The sequence below is a fragment of the Bidens hawaiensis genome, unplaced genomic scaffold, assembly GCF_021521415.1.
Source record: "Bidens hawaiensis isolate Kalapana, Puna unplaced genomic scaffold, B.hawaiensis_p1.1 tig00029297_1, whole genome shotgun sequence".
Classification (NCBI taxonomy): domain Eukaryota; kingdom Viridiplantae; phylum Streptophyta; class Magnoliopsida; order Asterales; family Asteraceae; genus Bidens; species Bidens hawaiensis.
In genome coordinates this window covers 172,919-192,046 of record NW_027494832.1, presented here as the reverse complement: position 1 = coordinate 192,046, position 19,128 = coordinate 172,919, and the positions used below count along the sequence as shown (strand labels likewise).

Genomic DNA, 19,128 nt, shown 5'->3' with positions numbered 1-19,128 from the left:
GGCCGGTTTTTAGTGTGTTAGTTTGGGCTTATAAGACCTTGTTTTTGTTTGACTCATAGTCTCATAGTACTCACTAGAGGTGTACAAATCGGGTTTTTCAAATATCCGGGTTTGGGTATAACCGGGTTTTGAAAAATCGGCTATTGGCAATATCCGGGTAGGATTAATGTAATTTTTATTTAATAAAATATTATTGTTTTTTTATTATTCTTATTAAAAAAAATTTAAAAAAAAAAACAAAAAGTGTAAAAGTGACTGGGCGCCACGTGGCGCATAACGCCTGGGGGTGGAGAGTTATGACTACACCCTGTTTTTATAAAAAAACCATAACTCTGACTGGACGTCACGTGGCGCATAATGTCTGGAGGTGGAGAGTTATGACTACACGTGGTCTTATATCTTTAAACAACTAATAATCTACTCTTAAATCCACCTAATCCGTCTAGTGTGGGATTAAACCCTTTATTTTTAAAGGGATGGCGCACTAAATGCACCACCATATACCATTGAGGAAATGCCTGTCTTAACTAGTGGTTAAGCAAGTCGTTTTTATGTATGTAGATTATCAGGTTGATCATTTAATTTTATAAATTTTTAAGAAAAAAATGTCTTAACATGACCAAAAAATGGTTGCGTATTTTACATCAGAATTTAAAAAATAGAAGAGAATTTAGTATAAGTTTTAGTAGTTTAAACGTAGTTATTTTATATACCATTTGTATTTTGTTTATAAATATATAATTTTAACGTGTTACTATGCAAAACATAAAACCAAAATAAAAATCTCAGATTGTATCAACCTGTAAAAACTCGTGTCTTGTTTGGGTTCGTTTGTCTGGCACGACTTTCAAGACCGTCCTGGATTCTACCCACCAAGAAAAACCATTTAAGCAAGAATAGTATAAATAAATCTCCTCACCATATCATGCCCTTACAATTTCACAAAAACCATACATGTTGAAGCCATTAAACATCACACATTTTAGTTTTGACCACCAATGTATAATTCAAAAGTTTGGTAACTATACATCATTTACTACACACCACCAAAACCGAAAGACATACAGAAAGAACACCCGTTTCTGCTTCGCGACAATAACCAAGTATAAGTTACGGGTCTTTCTTTTTTTCAACAAAAAAAAAGTGGTTTTGAAATGTTGACTTTAAGTCAATATTTCTGGTTAACCACTTTTTCTCAAGAAACGGCTAGCAGGGAGCGTACGGGGATTCTTGCATATCTCAGTTTGTATGATAACCAGCGATGGCCCTGTAGAAAATATAACGAAAATATTAAAGGTAGGGTTTGGAAGGGTGTCATGAAAGTATTTTTTTTTAGAACACAACTTTCTTGCGTGGGTCCCACTCTGGTCGGGCCCACGCTGGCTTTCAGAGTTTGTGGCTTGGGCGTCCCCCAGGAAACCATACAACCGGCTGCCACTTGACAGTCGTTGTGCCACCACAAGAGCATAACTCTCTGGCGTAACACACGGCGGGACTAGTAACATGAGTATTTTGAGTGTTTGGTGCGTTCTTATAATTAAGACAAAATTACAAATTTTGTCCTTTAAAATAAGACGAATTACGGTTCGTGTCCTTTTCTAAGTTTCCTTGCAGGCGGTGTACTTTAAACTTTTTTTCCTACAACTTTTGTCCTTTACGCTAACTGGGTTAGAAAAAGTCAGTTAAATACCCTCACGTGAGACGCATGTGAGGGCATTTTTGTCTTTTCGCCTGTACCTGCAAAAAGTTTATCACCACTCCCATACCTCCGGTTTCCGGCACCTGAACCACCACCTCCGTTTCCGGCCACCTGAACCATCACCTCCGAAATTCCGGCCACCTGAACCACCACCTTCTTTTTGGCCACCTGAACCATCTCCTCCGAAATTTCGGCCACCTGAACCACCACCTCCGAAATTCCGGCCACCTGAACCACCACCTCCGTAACCCTACCGTTTAAGACTTCCATCAAAACCCTAGCTGTAACCCTAGCGTAACTAGCCGTAGCCATCGCCCACCCAAATCCGTAACCCTAGTCACCGCATCATAACCCCCTCCAGCCACCCACCACATTAAATCCACCCAAATACACCACCACTAGTTTTTGCCCAAAATGGTCCTTCGAGTCTTATTGGTTGAAGCTGATGACTCTACACGCCAGATTATCACCGCTCTGTTAAGGAAATGCAGTTATAAAGGTGACTTATTTTTCTCACTAATTTTTCAAAATTGAAGGTTAATTAGTGTTTAATTTAAGAAATTGTTGGTGGGTTTTTGTAATCAAGGCTTGCTGAGAAATCTTCATCACCAAGTTTTGATATTTTTAGTTGATTTAGGGGGAATTAATAATCAAGATTTGAATCTGGGCTAATTAGTGTTTATCATTTGATTGGAAGTAGTTGCTGCTGTTTCTGATGGGTTAAAGGCATGGGAGGTGTTAAAAGGAAGATCACATAACATTGACCTTATATTGACCAAAGTCGAGTTGCCATCGATTTCCGGTTTTGCCCTTCTCACCTTGATCATGGAGCATCAAGTCTGCAAAAACATTCCTGTTATAAGTACGCTTTCGGTTAATGATTTATTTTCTGTTTTTATTGTTTTAATTATGTGAAGAAATACCGATATCATTTTCTCATTCTACAGTGATGTCTGCACATGATTCGGTGGGTGGCTGGAGGGGGTTATGATGCGGTGACTAGGGTTACGGATTTGGGTGGGCGATGGCTACGGCTAGTTACGCTAGGGTTACAGCTAGGGTTTTGATGGAAGTCTTAAACGGTAGGGTTACGGAGGTGGTGGTTCAGGTGGCCGGAATTTCGGAGGTGGTGGTTCAGGTGGCCGAAATTTCGGAGGAGATGGTTCAGGTGGCCAAAAAGAAGGTGGTGGTTCAGGTGGCCGGAATTTCGGAGGTGATGGTTCAGGTGGCCGGAAACGGAGGTGGTGGTTCAGGTGCCGGAAACCGGAGGTATGGGAGTGGTGATAAACTTTTTGCAGGTACAGGCGAAAAGACAAAAATGCCCTCACATGCGTCTCACGTGAGGGTATTTAACTGACTTTTTCTAACCCAGTTAGCGTAAAGGACAAAAGTTGTAGGAAAAAAAAGTTTAAAGTACACCGCCTGCAAGGAAACTTAGAAAAGGACACGAACCGTAATTCGTCTTATTTTAAAGGACAAAATTTGTAATTCTGTCTATAATTAATATAAACTAATTGATAAAATGGAGTGAAACATTCTTGTATATTGTTAAAACTATTTAACGTTATACGTACCGATAGAAAATTGTTGTGAATTCAAGATATGGTTCTCCCGTAACAGATGGATGCGATGTACAAATTCTTTGACCACTTTTTCTGTTAATATGCGAAAAAATACAATAAAATAAGTTTATAAACAAAAGGTTAATATTAACTAAAGGGAGTAACTTTGACATGTTTACTAGTAAACGGGTCAAATTTGGTTATTTTATCTCATGTGCATAAACGTGAAGTTTCTAGACACATAAACAAGTGAAGCAGGTCAAACGGGTTGAAAGCTATGCAAAATGTAACTTTGTGAGTTTGTGTGTACAACATCCTAAGTTGTTGACCCGAACCTGTTCGAACCATTCACCAACCCTCCTGACATACCCATTATGCATTTGATCAATTTGGGTTATTTTTACTCTTAACGAGTCAAACAAATCAAATAAAAAAATAAAAAAATAAAAAAAGAAAACGTTATACGGCTAAAAGAGAGACAAAGAAAAATGGGTCAAACAGGTCAACCCAACATGACTCATTTGACCCGCACCGAAAAACTAACTCAGACCTGCTTATATTCAACAAGATACTCTTTCTCTTAATTTACATGTAACTTCTTGGAGTTTTGCTTTTACATGATTATTCCGTAAACCTATAAAAATTTTAAAACTAAAAAAATCTGTACTCTTTTTTGAATAAGTAGAGATCCCTATGGGCCTATAAATGAACCGAACATTCAGTGAACCGTTTGGTGGGGAGCTGGGAAGTTTGTTTAATTCAGTTATAATCCGGCTATTTTTGACATTTGCTAAATAAAATATAAGAAAATATGAAAATAATAATAATAATAATAATAATAATAATACCTTAACATGGGTACAAGGAAAAGTGGTGGTCCTAAGTGTTTCTTGAGTCACATCTTGAAATCTCCTTTTGGAAGTACTAAGAATAAAGGCGGCTTGATCGTCAGTTGCAGCAATCGATGTGATTCGGTATCCGTTTTCCCATCTTCTATGAATCCCTTCACTAGGGTATAGAAAATCAAGTTCAACCACCTGCAAATTTTAAATTTTTTGAGAAAAAAATTTATGTTATAATTACCAAAATGCCCATTGGCATAGTTACAAGTTATTGAAGGACATGTGTCAAAAAAGTAATTATTGTAAGAAAATTTTATTATTTAGGGTCAAAATAGTAAAATTTGGAATATATGTGAAACCTTAATTTTAGTTATCAATGTTCAAGGTGACAGCGCAGCTTGTTGCCCGCTTACCTGCCTCTCTGTTGTAATTGGATCATTTTGTTCAGTATTAATGAAGTTTCTAGAATCATTTTAGCAATGCACACCATTAATAGGGTTTTAATTTGAGGTCACAAAATTTTTAAATTCTTGAAAATATTAATGTCATAATTACCTAAATGCCCCTTGGTATTGTTAAAAAAAGTCATAATTTGATGTGTCTAAAAAACTATTGCAACTTGACCGGTTTTGTGTTTGGCGAAAACCAGGTTTCATTAATAAGAAATTCTTATTGCTTAGGGTCAAAATAGTCAGGATTTTCATTAAATGACAAATATACCAAAATATAATTAGCTATGTCTAACTGACTGATTTTTCATTCTTCATGTTGCAATAACTAATACACAACAAATGATTATTATTTGACGATGAAAAAGTCGAGTGACCTATGGGCATGTTGTAACTAAAGGGTATTTTAGACATTTAACAAGCGAATATAAACATCGAAAAAATACCTGATTAGAATAATTTGCATCACGAGACATCACGACGCCCCATTTATTCCCAGAAGTGGTCATTGAAGTGACCACAAAGCCCTCTTTCCATTTCTTGTTGATCCATTTGAACGGGAAAACTTCACTTACTTTATATGATTGTTGTGTATATGATGTCCCTATTGACCATTAAAAAAAATTCAAACGATAAGTTCAAAATTAATGTTAAAAATACATATAGTGAAGGGTTTGGCCAAAAAGGAGATATTGCCTAAAACATGTAAAAATAAAATTCTAACGATGCGTTTGAAATTTTATAACAAACGGTAAGTTCAAAATTTTTATTGCTCCCATGGATCCTTGGACACGTGGAGTCTCATGGTGGCTTTCTATAACTTTCTATTAACACACACATACACTGACACACCCGCGCGCACGCGCACACACACATAGAGAGAGGTTCATTACAAAAGACTAAATTATTGCAAGAAGAAAAGGAAGAAACATAAATCGTTTATTTTTTCGATCAATCATAGTAGTTTTAAAAACTTTCACTTCTAAACAAATGTTATGTTATATACATAAAAAAACCATTATACTATTTTTTTGACTTTAAAACTATGTACACATCCGCATAACCTACGTATGTATAGGTTCAATAAATAAAAGAGATTTTTTTAATGTATCTTTTAACATTGTATCTTTTATAATGTTAAAAGTATTGAATAAATATTATATTTTAACCATTTTTTGTACTTTAAAATTTTCTAAAATTAGAAAAACGAATAATTTTTTTATTCTTTCTCTTCTCGCACTAAAACCTCTTCTCATTTGATCCATCCCTTGTGTGTGTGCGTGCATACACACACAAATAAATATATATATATATAGGGTTTGGATCAAATACAAATGAAATTAACGTGCTAAACATGAGAATCAAGTAGAGTAATTAGATATACAAGTAGAGTAATTATCATAGAGTAATTATGTAATTACTCTACTTGTATATCTAATTACTCTACTTGATTCTCATGCTTAGCACGTTAATTTCATTTGTACGTTAACCTTCCCCTATATATATACATATATAAGAAATAGAACTTACCCTTGGACATTATAACCAAGGCACTACCATTTGATGCACCCGCAAGTGACGTAATGTAATAGCCCTTCTCCCATTGTTCCATTATCCACTCCTTAAATACACACAAAAAAAAAGATATTAAAAAATAATAATAATAATAATAATAAAAATAAAAAAAATCACTTGTTGTATTTCAAAGGTGTTTCTTTAATGCATGCAAGAGAGGATCGTGGAGGTTATATTTATTATCTTGCGTAAAAAGACGGGGGAAATTTCGTAAACTTGTGAAGTGAAGCCTGTCCCGGCATCCATGATGATAGCCCAAAGATTTTCAGAAGATGCTACACAACTAACATAAAGCCCATCGTTTTTCCCTTGTTTCATATGATGGTGTAGTCTTAAATCCTTTACATTGTAATAATACCTACCAATATAAGAAATTAATTAAACTTGGATGAAAATGATATACGAATAGGGGTGTAAACGACCCAAGCCGTTCATGAACTACTCGAGATCGGCTTGCCTAAAAAAATATGTTTCTTTAATAAGTAAGCTCGAGCTGCCTAAACGAGCCTATTATATATTTTTTTATGTAATATATTAAGTATAAAGTTGTACTATTATTATTATTACATATAACTTATGATAAAAAAAGTAAATAATATGTTATGTTATACACAAAACTATGATAAAAAATAACAACACACGTTATGTTATATAAAAATATTATAATTAAAATATATATAAAAAAAATTATAAATTTATACATAGCATATTATTTACTTAAATTTATCATAATTTATATGTAATAATAATAATTATACAATTTTATACTTAATATATTACATAAAAAATACATATAAAACACAAAACTATGATAAAAATTTCAAAACATGTTATGTTATATAAATATATTATAATTAAAATATATAAAAAAAATTATAGATGTATATAAACCATTTAATAAATAATACACGAGCCAAACTCGCGCTTGAAAAGTTCACAAGCCGAACTAGGTCTTTAGATATAGAGCTCGAAACAAGTCCGCTTAAGCTCGGCTTGTTTACACCCCTAGTTCTTAGACAAACAAAACTAACAATTATGTAAAAAGTTCCCGAATTTGGTCTTGTAATATTACAAAAAGTACTTTACTTTTCCGTGAAAATTTCAAAAAAGTAAGTTGCCTAAAATAAATTTAACACTTTGTTAATAATCAAACTAATTCAAAAAATGTTGAAACTTTAATTGGAATAAATATATTTCACATTAGCGTAAGTGATGTTATACCTTTGTTTCATTGGTGTTCGTGATGAATAAACGGATATCCACTGATTAGCCGGAGCCCCGAGCCTAATCTTCTTCCTAGGTTCAGTGTCTTCCAAATTACTAAGCAACCTTCCCCTCTTTTGTCCCACCTAAAACACACACAAACAAATAACATATTTTTATCTCTAAAAGATAAAATTAAATATTTAGCTAAAAAGGGTTCAAACCGGTCGAAACACAAACAAACTTTATTCTTATGCCGTTATGCGCAAATGACCATCATAAATCAGTTTACAAAAAAAATAGATTATTGGAAAACTATAAACTGCAGTCATATTTGACAGAGGGGTTAAAAAATATTAAAAAGAAAAGGGTCAAATAGTTGAAGGTTGCTTAAGCTGTGTTTTTATAAACACCTCGTAACAAACTAAAAAACAGACCACCATTATATTAATAAAATTGTATTATATGGCACATTCATTATTCATAAAAGGCAACTTTTTAACAAAAAAAATTTTAAAAAAACAAAACAAAACAAAAAAAAACAGTGAAATGGGTCGAAAATCGTCAAAGGCCTCGCAAATCGTACAACTCAAAAAATCATACTATTATTGAAATAAATAAAAACTGTAATCAAATTGACACACTACTTATTAACAAAAACTTACTTGTGAGCCCAATATGACTTGTTTCGACCCGCACTTTAAAATTAAACACCACTCTACTAGAACTATTAATTACTAAAATGCAAACGGATAATAAAATACGAACCTTTATGGCACCGTCAATTCTCAACGGGCGTAAAGATGCGGTAGAAACAAGGCAATTTTCAAACAATGCAATAAGCTTTGAGTAATTAGGTTCTTCATCAAATTTCAAACTTGTGACCGCTTCAAGAAATTGTTTAAATGGTGAAGGACAAAAATAACAAAGAAGATCGGGAGACGTTGCCATCTTCTTTCTACAAACAAGGAACCCTTTGTTATCGCCCTGTCGCATAATCAAAACATGATGTCATAAATTCAATACCTTTCTGTTAATTCAAGTGTAATATTTAGGAGTGGCAAATGTGCATTGGGTTGTATTAAAATGCATATAATGGGTCAGAATGGGTCAAACTAAAAAACGAAAATGATTGAAACGGGTCAAACAGGTTGAAATTTCTAGAGGTTTTTTTTTTGGAACGAGAAAAACGGAGGAAATTTTTTAGTACTTTTACTTTTTTAGTTTTTGATTTATATTTCGATTTATAATTTTTTAATTAGTTTTGAATTTTTTGGTGAGTGGTTTCTAAAATCTCAACCCATTTTGACCCATTTCAAAACCCCTCACCAAAAAATTCAAAAAAAAAATAATTAAAAAAATTATAACTCAAAATATAAAACAAAAACTTAAAAAGTAAAAATACTAAAAAGTTTCCTCCGTTTTTCTCGTTCCATAAAAAAAACAAAAAAAAAACAAGAAATGTCAACCAGTTTTGACCCGTTTCAATCATTTTCTTTTTTTAGTTTGACCAATTCTGACCCATCATATACATTCTGATACAACCCATTCAACCCAATGGGTCACAACTGCCACCCCTAGTAATAAATATTATTCTCTATCTGGTTTATCTTGATTAAGGGTGTGAACTTCGTACATGACACGAAGCTAACACAAAATTCGTGGGTTTGGTATAAACAAGTTCCAGTCATTTTGGGTCGAATCCGTTTAGCTAAAATGCTAAACGGGTCATGTTCAGGCCAACCCGGTGAGCTCGCAGGTTGACCCATTTAACCTGTTTATTTTTTATTCTATTTTCTTGAAATGTGTTTATGTAATAAATTAAATTGGTTGGGATACCTTATACCAAATTTTGAAACTAAAAAGAAAACTGATATAAGATTTTATAATAAAAATGTTTTTTTTAAATAAATTTTTATCTTTTGTTGTAAATATGTAAATTTAAAGTACTAATATGTGAAAACAAATAAACAATTAAAAAACTTGGGTCAACCCGCGGATAAGCGTGCCGTGTTCGGGTACACATGTTTGACACAATTTTCGGGTTTGGGCCGAGTTGGGGTTCGTGTCAGATTGCTATTAACAGACCATAATGGAACTAATGATTAGAGCCACTTTCAGAAAAAAAATTAAAAACTTGCATGATTTTATAAAGTTTAAAAATGAACTTACAGTGAAACCTTGCCATGGAAGTTTCCCTTTAAGGAGAAATATTAATGTATAAGCCAAAGAATCGAGATCGTCTCTTCGGCTCCCTGTTCTTCCAAAATGAGCATGTACACTTGCGTAACGTACCGTCCCCCTGTATATAAAAATGTAACATTTATAGAAAAAGGTAAAAAAACATTTACAAACAAAATATAATATACACTGTAAGGGAATTAGTTCATTTAAAATTAATTAACAGAAACACAAACATTTTTGTCAACTCTATTAACTTGTTATACTTTGATAACATTCATAATAAATTACCTGAACACGTCCGGCTTTTGGTCATAATCAACATGTTTACCCGAAGGCATATCCCGCCATTTGGACGCTGAAATGTTTTATAAAAACAAGGACTCGTTATAATAATCCTCATCCAGAATATGTCTAAAGCATGAACCTTAAACAAAGTAAACTAAAACGATACCTAAACCAAGATCGACTAAATACAACTTTTCCTCATTGGGCGTCCCGGGCTGACCAAGTAAGAAGTTTTCTGGCTTCACATCTCCATGAACAAAACTGACAAAAATTAATGATCAAACTGTCACATATTCGTAATATTTACTATTCATAATATTTACTAGAATTAACTCTATACATATCCTTTTAAATAGGAGTGTAAACAAGCTAAGCCGCTTGTGAGCTACGGGAGATCGGCTCGCTGAAAGCTTGACTCAATACGAACTTAAACGAGTTTGAGCCCAAGCCCAAACCTGAGCCTGAACTTCCGTTATCGAGCTCGGTCCGGCTCGCGAGCCTAAACAAGCCTATTATTTTATATTATTGTATTCAATATGATAAATTTAGGTTAATATAATAACTACTATTACGTATAATAGTTATTACGCCCTGCTTGCGGTGCGCGCATATAATGTATATATGTGTGAACCCTCGGGTGGGCAAAAGTAAAATTGCACTAATTTTGACGTTATTTTACTAATCTCGTGAAAATAACGTTAAAAGTGGCGGAAGGTTAGGCCATAATCCAACTTTTAGACCATCTTTATCACTATCATTCTTACGAGTGGTCTTATGTCCAAGGCTTATTTTACTAATCTCGTGAAAATAACGTTAAAAGTGGCGGAAGGTTAATCAGGCATCATGTGGTGGCGTTGATAGCCGAAAGACAAGGGCACATGCACCGATCAGCCGGTGTCCCGATGATTGAGTGCTATGTGCCTTATGTCCAAGGCTTGATGCAAAACTACTATCGAGCCGGGGGTCTCACCGGAAGCAGCCTCTCTATCCCTATGGGATAGAGGTAAGACTGTCTACATCTTACCCTCCTCAGACCCTACCATAGCATTGCTATTGGTGGGATATACTGAGTACGATGATGATGATGATGATGACATATAATAGTTATTATACATAAAAATTAAATACAAATAAAAATTAATTATAAAATATACATTATGTTATTTATAAAAATTATAACTAAATAATAACTATAAATGGATAATAAACAAGCCGAGCTCGAGCCGAAAATAAACCTCGAAACAAGCCAAGCCGAAAATAAACTTCTAAATTTCAGAATATTATATTTACCCTTACTAACACTATCAATTCCATAGTAATAAAATAAAAGCCAATTACATACAATTTTTTTTTTTGAGAAAGCTAGTTACAATGACAAAGGAAAATGTTATTGTTGTGAATCATCTTAACACATAACGTGAAAAAACTCGTTACAAGCAACTGAATATATTTTTACTTACCGTGAAATGATTAGATACGATATATTGTGTTTTGAAAGGGTAAATATGATACTAAAAATTATGTATTTCAGTATTGTACAATTTGGAGTACCCTTTTAAATGAAGTTGCTCCAATATTGAGTACGATGATGATGATGATGATGATGATGACGTATAATAGTTATTATACATAAAAATTAAATACAAATAAAAATTAATTATAAAATATACATTATGTTATTTATAAAAATTATAACTAAATAATAACTATAAATGGATAATAAACAAGCCGAGCTCGAGCCGAAAATAAACCTCGAAACAAGCCAAGCCGAAAATAAACTTCTAAATTTCAGAATATTATATTTACCCTTACTAACACTATCAATTCCATAGTAATAAAATAAAAGCCAATTACATACAATTTTTTTTTTGAGAAAGCTAGTTACAATGACAAAGGAAAATGTTATTGTTGTGAATCATCTTAACACATAACGTGAAAAAACTCGTTACAAGCAACTGAATATATTTTTACTTACCGTGAAATGATTAGATACGATATATTGTGTTTTGAAAGGGTAAATATGATACTAAAAATTATGTATTTCAGTATTGTACAATTTGGAGTACCCTTTTAAATGAAGTTGCTCCAATATTGATAGAGACTCCACCGCTATACAAGCAACCATTTCTTCTGAGAGACTGCCAAAACAACAAATATATGACTTTAAAAAGCCGACAAAAACGTCATGATAACTTATGTAAACAAACGTAATCTTATTATCGTACGCCTGGTTGCTAGAGTTCCAAACATCCCACAAACTCGGGCCGAGCTTGTCCATAAACTAAAACAAAAATAAGAACAAAATTTAGAGGTTTTCAAAGAATCCGAAAAGAATAATATATTAAAGAAGTGAAAACTTACGAGGATGTAATAGTCGCCTTGGCGGCCTTTGTGATGGACCATTGGAAGTCCATAACAACCATTAAGAGCACTTCACAACAATAAAAACAGTAAAATAAATTAGTTTTTGTTTTACTAGATGGTGTTTAAAGAAACATATAACAAAATGACATTTTACTTGCACGTTTTTATTAAAAAAAAATATAGCCAAAAAAAGAAAACGATTATAGCTCGTAAGTCGTCCAAAGTGTACATTATATATAAAAGATTATACTATTGCTAAATATAATAGTTTTTGTAATCATATATGGCAAATTAATTACTCCCTCCGTCCCGGTCAAAGTGTCTTAGTTTGAAAAACACAAAGTTTAAGGTAGATTAAATTATTGTTTTTTTTTTTGCTTACCAAATGACAATAATGCCCTTGAAAATTGGGTCCATAAATATTGTTTATCAATGTTAGTTGTGTGTGTTTAAGGGTAAACTTGGAAATTGGCTAATAAATTTTGAAAGTGGACATTCGTAATGGGACAAATAAAAAAGGAAATGTGGACACTTTAATGGGACGGAGGGAGTATTTATTAACGTTTAAGACAGTGTATTCAGATCACACCAACCAAAAATTACCGTTTTAACCCTTACTGAACCCGCCCGCCCAATTTGACACTTCTAAAAAAACGTTACTTACCTATAAACTTGCCATTCATAAGGAGGACTGTAATTACATCCCTTACCATTCCGGAGCTCTAACTTCAAAGCAACCTACACCGTATAAATAAACCACGATAACATTAAAATAAACATTTTACACAAAAAAAATTGTTTGTGAGAAGCAAAAAAAGAAGATATCGTGTACCTCAAGAGCGTCGGGCCCGGTGATCCCGAACCCGCCTATCACCCTTCTACCAACATAAACTTGACCAAACCCTCCTTTACCCAACTTTTTTTCTAACTTGTATGCAGGAGAATTACCAACCTGCACCTGAAACAATAAATAACTTATTTTATTTTTCTTGGCAAAAATCGCACAAAATAGCAAGATGGCAAAATAGGTTCGCGGGTTAACAAGTCAAAAAGAGTAAACTTTATATAAAGAAAGATAATATTTCTCGATTACTCGAGTATGTCATTAAAACAAGAAAAAACAAAAACTTTATAAAATCAAGAATTAGCTGTATATAAGATGGAAGCAACCCAGAACCCATAATGTTTTATATGATAAAGGTGGAAACTTTAACCCGTTTACTTATGAGCGGGCGATTTGGCTTGTTAAACGGGTCAAATAAAAAAATGCGGAGAAGGCAGCCAAAATTTTATGCATACAAATTCAAAAAAATTTGATTTTTATTATAATAATACAGTTTCTGTTATCATCTTTAACACATTAGTTATATATAAAAAACAACTAGCAAAAGAACAACAAAAAATTGCCTGTCAATTTGACCCGTTACTTGCCCTGCATAATTTACCACTTCTATTTTATATAATCATGCAAAACAAAAACAGAAAAAGACAATAATATCCTTTCAGGAACCGGGCTCGTGCTTCCTTCCTCTTCGCCATTAGCAACATTTTTTTCTGCACTTTTACCGACAATCAATTGATCACGAATTGCCACGTCCAAATTCAACTGAGGACCATGTCCGCCAAATAAGTCAGCATTTTTATCTTGACCCGTTGCTCTTCCACCTCGACCTCGGCCTCGACCCCGACCTCTACCAGCTGGCCTCGGCATTGGTGTCTGAGCTTTACCTCTGTGGGCCCCACGACGAGAAGTAGGAGCTACAACGACATCATCGACATTATTATTAGCATTAATGATTTTTTTAGATCAGGCAAGAAAAAAAAAGCAAGAAAAATAAAGAAACTTTAAGATAAATGTGAAATTACTAAAATACCCCTAGGTATACGCAACCGTGAATCAAAATCAAGTATTTCTTAATCTCAAAAGGCTTTAGACAACATATCTACACAACAAAAAAGAAAGTTAAAGAAACATTTATTAAGCGACTAAAATCTAACTATTGAGACGCACGTGTAATTACCATACAACTATACAGATACAAAATTTAAGAACACGGGCGGTACGCACTTCAAGAACACATATTTTCACAAGATGTAAAATCAAGTAATAATAGTTTGTATCCATAAATAGTTTCGATACTACGGTTTATCCGATTACTTAATTTACCATTTTACCTTCACTTTCCATTTTTTTTCATACAAAAGGAAATGAAAATCTTAAAAAATTGAAGACCTTATTTTGAAACTGATTATTATGATTTTCTTATAATCTAGGATCAAAATAATCATTTCTGGATTGATATAAGAAAACTTATCACATCATTAAAACATATTCATACAAACAAGAGCTAATATCAATCTACAAACACCTCTATTTTATATAAGAAAACGGATCAAATCATTAAAGCATATTTATCCAATTACAACATTTATCATTTTACCTCAATTTTTCATTTTTTCATATAACATGAAATGAAAATATTGAAAATTAAAGGCATTAAAAGTTTAAAACAAAGCTTAGGGTTGCATTTACACTAATTATTGTAATATTAAAGTGCACTGTTATCAGTCTTTAGTGCCTGCATAAACTGACTATTATGCTTTTTCTTAGTATCTAAGGTCAAAATATTCATTCCTGAACTGGAATATAAAAACTGATTATTATTATTTTTATTAAACATATATCAGAAAGACAGAAACCTAAAGTAACATTTTTTATACAAACAATAGCTGATATCAGTCTGCAAACACCTCAATTTTTATATAATCAGAAACCCCAACTGCATATTAAGTTATTCAAACTTAGTTTCATCAAAAAAAAAAAAAAAAAGCTTGCTTCATTAGATTTTTTTTAAACACACCCAAATGATCTAACTTTACAATCAAAAACAAAACTTGCTTCATATATCAGAAACCTAAAGTAACAATTTTTATGCAAACAGTAACTGATATCAATCTGCAAACACCTCAAATTTTATATAATCAGAAACCCCAACTGCATAAGTTATTCAACCTTAATTTCATTAAAAAAAACACTTGCTTCATAAAATATTTTTTAAACACATCCAGATGATCTAACTTTACAATCAAAACCAGCATCCAGCTAATCAATAACAATCGCCCATAAATTTAAAAATAAATAAATAAAATAAAATAAAATCAATAATGCAGAAATGTGAGTATTATTATTATTATTCAAGCACACATGAATAAGAGTATAATCAAGAACAAGAATCAAGAAAAGTGATAAAGATTGTACCTTTGATTGAATGGTGATGTGGGTATGCCAAGATTATGAATAAAGATTAATAAAAATGGGATTTTGATGAGATGGGTTGTGTTTGGTTTTTATAAATATATATATATATGATGTGATTGTGGCGCATGGAAAGAGGTGCAATAAGTTGTCAGGGGTAGGATTGTAACGGTTGGATTAATTTACAAACATCTAGACTAGGAGGTTTTGGAGATTTGTTATTTTGTTTGTTTGGCCTTTTCGGCTTGTGGGCTTGATAGTTTTCTTCAATGGGCTTTTAATTGGGCCTCTTAAATGGGCTAATGCTTAATTGGGCTGATTGTGGACTTTTACATTTATGGGTTATGAGGTGTTTTGGAAATTGGAACTAGTGTTTTTGATGAAAACTTGGTTTGGGCCCGGTATGGGCCTTTTGTGTAATGGACCGTTAGCCAAAAGCTTTTGAAGCCCAAGTACGATGCTAACCGAGGCTTTCAGTATGAGCCCGTCAACAAGGTGATTAATAAGCTAACTACTTCATGATGCATCTCAAGATACGCATATAAGACAAGATGTGTAAGACCGTGTGTTGTGGAAAAATGAAGAGGGTCTCAAACGGGGGGCTTCAGCCACGTCACTCGTGAACACCATAACACCTTCTAGCAAACGGTTAGGTGTCAGCCCACTTGTGGTCGCAATAGGTGAGTGGAGGGGCGCTAACGGCTAACTCACCACAACAGGCTCAAGTGAAGGGGGCATGGAAGAGGTGTAATGTTGTCAAATGTAGGGTAGCAACGGTTGATTACAAATTTTAAGCATCTAGGAGGTTTTAGAGATTTGTTTGGGCTTATGGTTTTGATAGTTTTATTCAAATGGCATGTTGGTTGGGCCTCTTAAATAGGCTGCTTTATTGGGCTGATTTAGGCTTTCACATTATGTGGTATGAGATGTTTTGGGCTCAATATTGGCCTTTCTCGCAGTGGGCCATTAGTCAAAGGCTTTCTTAGCCCGAGTACGAAGCTAACTGAGGCTTTGAGTACAAGCCCTCCAACAAGGTGATGAATAAGCTAATTGTTTCACGATGCATCTCAAGATACACGTATAAGACCAACGCCTATAAGACTGTGTTGTGGAAAGGGTGATGAGGGGCGTGAACGGGGGACTTTAGCCACGTCACTCGTGAACACCATAACACCTTCTAGCGAACAGGGGCACGAACGGTTGTCCACTAGCCCACTCGCGGCAGCTATAGGTGAGTGGAGGGGGCACTAACGGCTAGCTCACCACAACATGCTCAAGTGAGGGGCGCGAGTGGATATGTGTGAAGGATTAGGTCCAGTCAGCACCATGTGACACAATATGATAGGATGAATCTTGGCGGTGGCTTCAACCACAAAACATGGCCTAAAGGAAGTCATACTTCAAGCATATTATAGATTCCATCCGACATTGATTGGTATGTTTATGTGCTAACTAATAGAGTGAATCTAAAGCATTGTAGCTTTGTGCTTATAAGGCATACCTTCACATATGATGAGTTTTTGTATAAAAAGTGATCGGATCATATTCACCGTAAAATGCACATTCATCTCCACACAAAGATTTTCTTAATCTCATTCATTGATGCCATTTACACCCTTTACACACATATACATCTATGCCTCCTTCATCGCTATCATCATAGGTGTCTCTCGCATGCGTCATTGCTTCATACAATCTTTGGTACTAAATTTTAGAGACTATGCCCTCATTCTCATTGCTTGGGGACTCATAATTATCTACTTTCATAATTCGATCAAACCACATTTGAATCGATAAGGCTTGTGCTCAAAGGTGCTTAAAACGCCTTCACGGGTAAACCTAATTCAATAGGTCCCTTGTTAAGTTTGAAGATTTAATATGTCTTCCAAGATATTTACTTAACTTCAAAAGGCGGAGGATAGTTATGTTTTCAGCAACTGCGTGTTCAGAGAATAGACACTTAGCATCGTATAAGCCATGTAGAGGTTAGGTGGCCTTTCGAGTTGATGTTCACCAAATGTGTTCGCGTTTGCATGACTTTACGTTGAGTTTATCTCGAGTTACACCAATTTAAGTGTTTAAATCTTTTCTTATATGTATCCATAAATTGTTTTTTTTATGTATTTGAATATATATGTATTTATTTGGAAATATCACAAAAGGGCTAAAAGATGTTGCAAGACTTGTCTTTATTGTGCAAAAAGAAAAAGACAATACATACATACATGGTACATTTTTATAGTATCTGTCACATGACTACTTTCCTGAAAATAGAATCCTATGAACATCTACATACCCAATGGATTTTTATATTTGCTTTATTTTATTGACTATTTTCTACAAACAAACACCCTATTTCTACTAAAAAGATAATAATTAAGGGTAAAACAAAAAATAAAATAAACTATAATTTTGTTTGCAGCAAAGTTAGATGGGTATGTTTGGCAAAAGTAGCTAGTAGCTGAAGCTGGAAGCTGCTAGCTGGTGGCTAGAAGCTGTAGCTGGTAGCTGTTAGCTGTAGCTTTTTAGAAATATTTAGGTGTTTGGTAGAGTAGCTGGAGCTTTTAATAAAACTAGTTGGGTGCTCGTGCGGTGCACTGTTTTAATCCAAAACCTATTCCAACTTGACCACTTTCGACTCAAAACCGTACCAACATGAATCGAACTGAATTAGCCCTTTTTCATCGACTCGTTCCGACCTTAATTTGGTCGTACACATGCATGGGGCTTGTCTAACTCGACTTGTTGCCGATCCTAACCAATAATCACATAACATGTTAATTTTTTAAAGTTAAAGAAGTATAACAATATGATACTCAAATTAAAGAGAATAAAATGCTCGTTTTTATGATGCAATTTTTTAAAAAACTATTAACGTGTTAAAAGGTTATGGTCTGTTAAAAAGTCGGGGGGGATAGTTGGTTTTGAATATGGGTTAAATATGTAATTATTATATGAATTAACAAAATGTAATGAAAGTTCAAGTACTAAAATTGTAAAATTTGAAACCCTAAAAGCTTGTAGCTTGTTTAAACGCTACTATCATGAGAGTTTCAATTTGGAGCTTTTTCTCCAAGCCTAAAAGTTTCAAGCTACTCTAACTAAACGGAACTTTTTATTAAATAGGAGCTTTTTCCTAAAAGCTTATAGCTAAAAGCTCCTAAAAGCTCTTTGCCAAACATACCCATCATATAAAAATGTTCATATAAATTGACAATTTCTATTTGTTTACTTAATAACGGATTAATTGGCTATATTATACATCATGTATATTAGTAGAGTATTTGATTAAAAAAATACCAAGGAAACATTTATATAGGTCAAACAAGTTACGTTAAAATGTTTTGAATCTCCCAAATACACGACCCAACATGTTTTAAGTCATACTGTAAAAGTAACTGTTAAATGCTTATGATCTCCTAAGTACACATCACTACTCCTCGAGCCCAATCTTGCTACCAACCCAATTCCTAGATGGCTGGATCAAAAGACCCATTAAATGGACAAACCACATATAAGCACACGAATGCTCAAGCATCATAAACATTAAGTGTAAAATCCCACGAGCGCCTACCAATTCGGTTAAGGAACTAATGGAATACTCCATGATTTGCTCACATCATCCATCAATCAAAAAGCTATTTAAGTCGTGTATCCTCTACACTACACATATCATTGTAGGGCCTTTTTTTTTGAACGACCAACGAAT

General features: G+C 33.7%; 1 protein-coding gene and 1 long non-coding RNA gene across 2 annotated transcripts; both read right to left on the bottom strand.

The window, feature by feature from the left end:
- Positions 1-937: 937 nt before the first annotated feature.
- LOC143578587 (casein kinase 1-like protein HD16) lies at positions 938-13,054 on the bottom strand. Its single transcript, XM_077062120.1, has 16 exons — positions 12,996-13,054; positions 12,828-12,901; positions 12,161-12,230; positions 12,025-12,080; positions 11,866-11,937; positions 9,966-10,060; positions 9,803-9,869; positions 9,503-9,632; positions 8,099-8,317; positions 7,349-7,476; positions 6,314-6,485; positions 6,083-6,176; positions 4,999-5,156; positions 4,110-4,298; positions 3,274-3,354; positions 938-1,267 (listed from the first exon to the last, which is right to left on the bottom strand). Exons 3-15 carry the CDS (start codon positions 12,200-12,202, stop codon positions 3,295-3,297), a joined length of 1,482 nt encoding a protein of 493 aa, XP_076918235.1. The 5' UTR covers positions 12,203-12,230; positions 12,828-12,901; positions 12,996-13,054; the 3' UTR covers positions 938-1,267; positions 3,274-3,294.
- An 819-nt stretch (positions 13,055-13,873) lies between these two features.
- LOC143578588 (uncharacterized) lies at positions 13,874-15,531 on the bottom strand. Its single transcript, XR_013143300.1, has 3 exons — positions 15,423-15,531; positions 14,030-14,106; positions 13,874-13,921 (listed from the first exon to the last, which is right to left on the bottom strand). It is a non-coding gene; the product is annotated as an uncharacterized LOC143578588 (long non-coding RNA).
- Between the last annotated feature and the right edge of the window lie 3,597 nt (positions 15,532-19,128).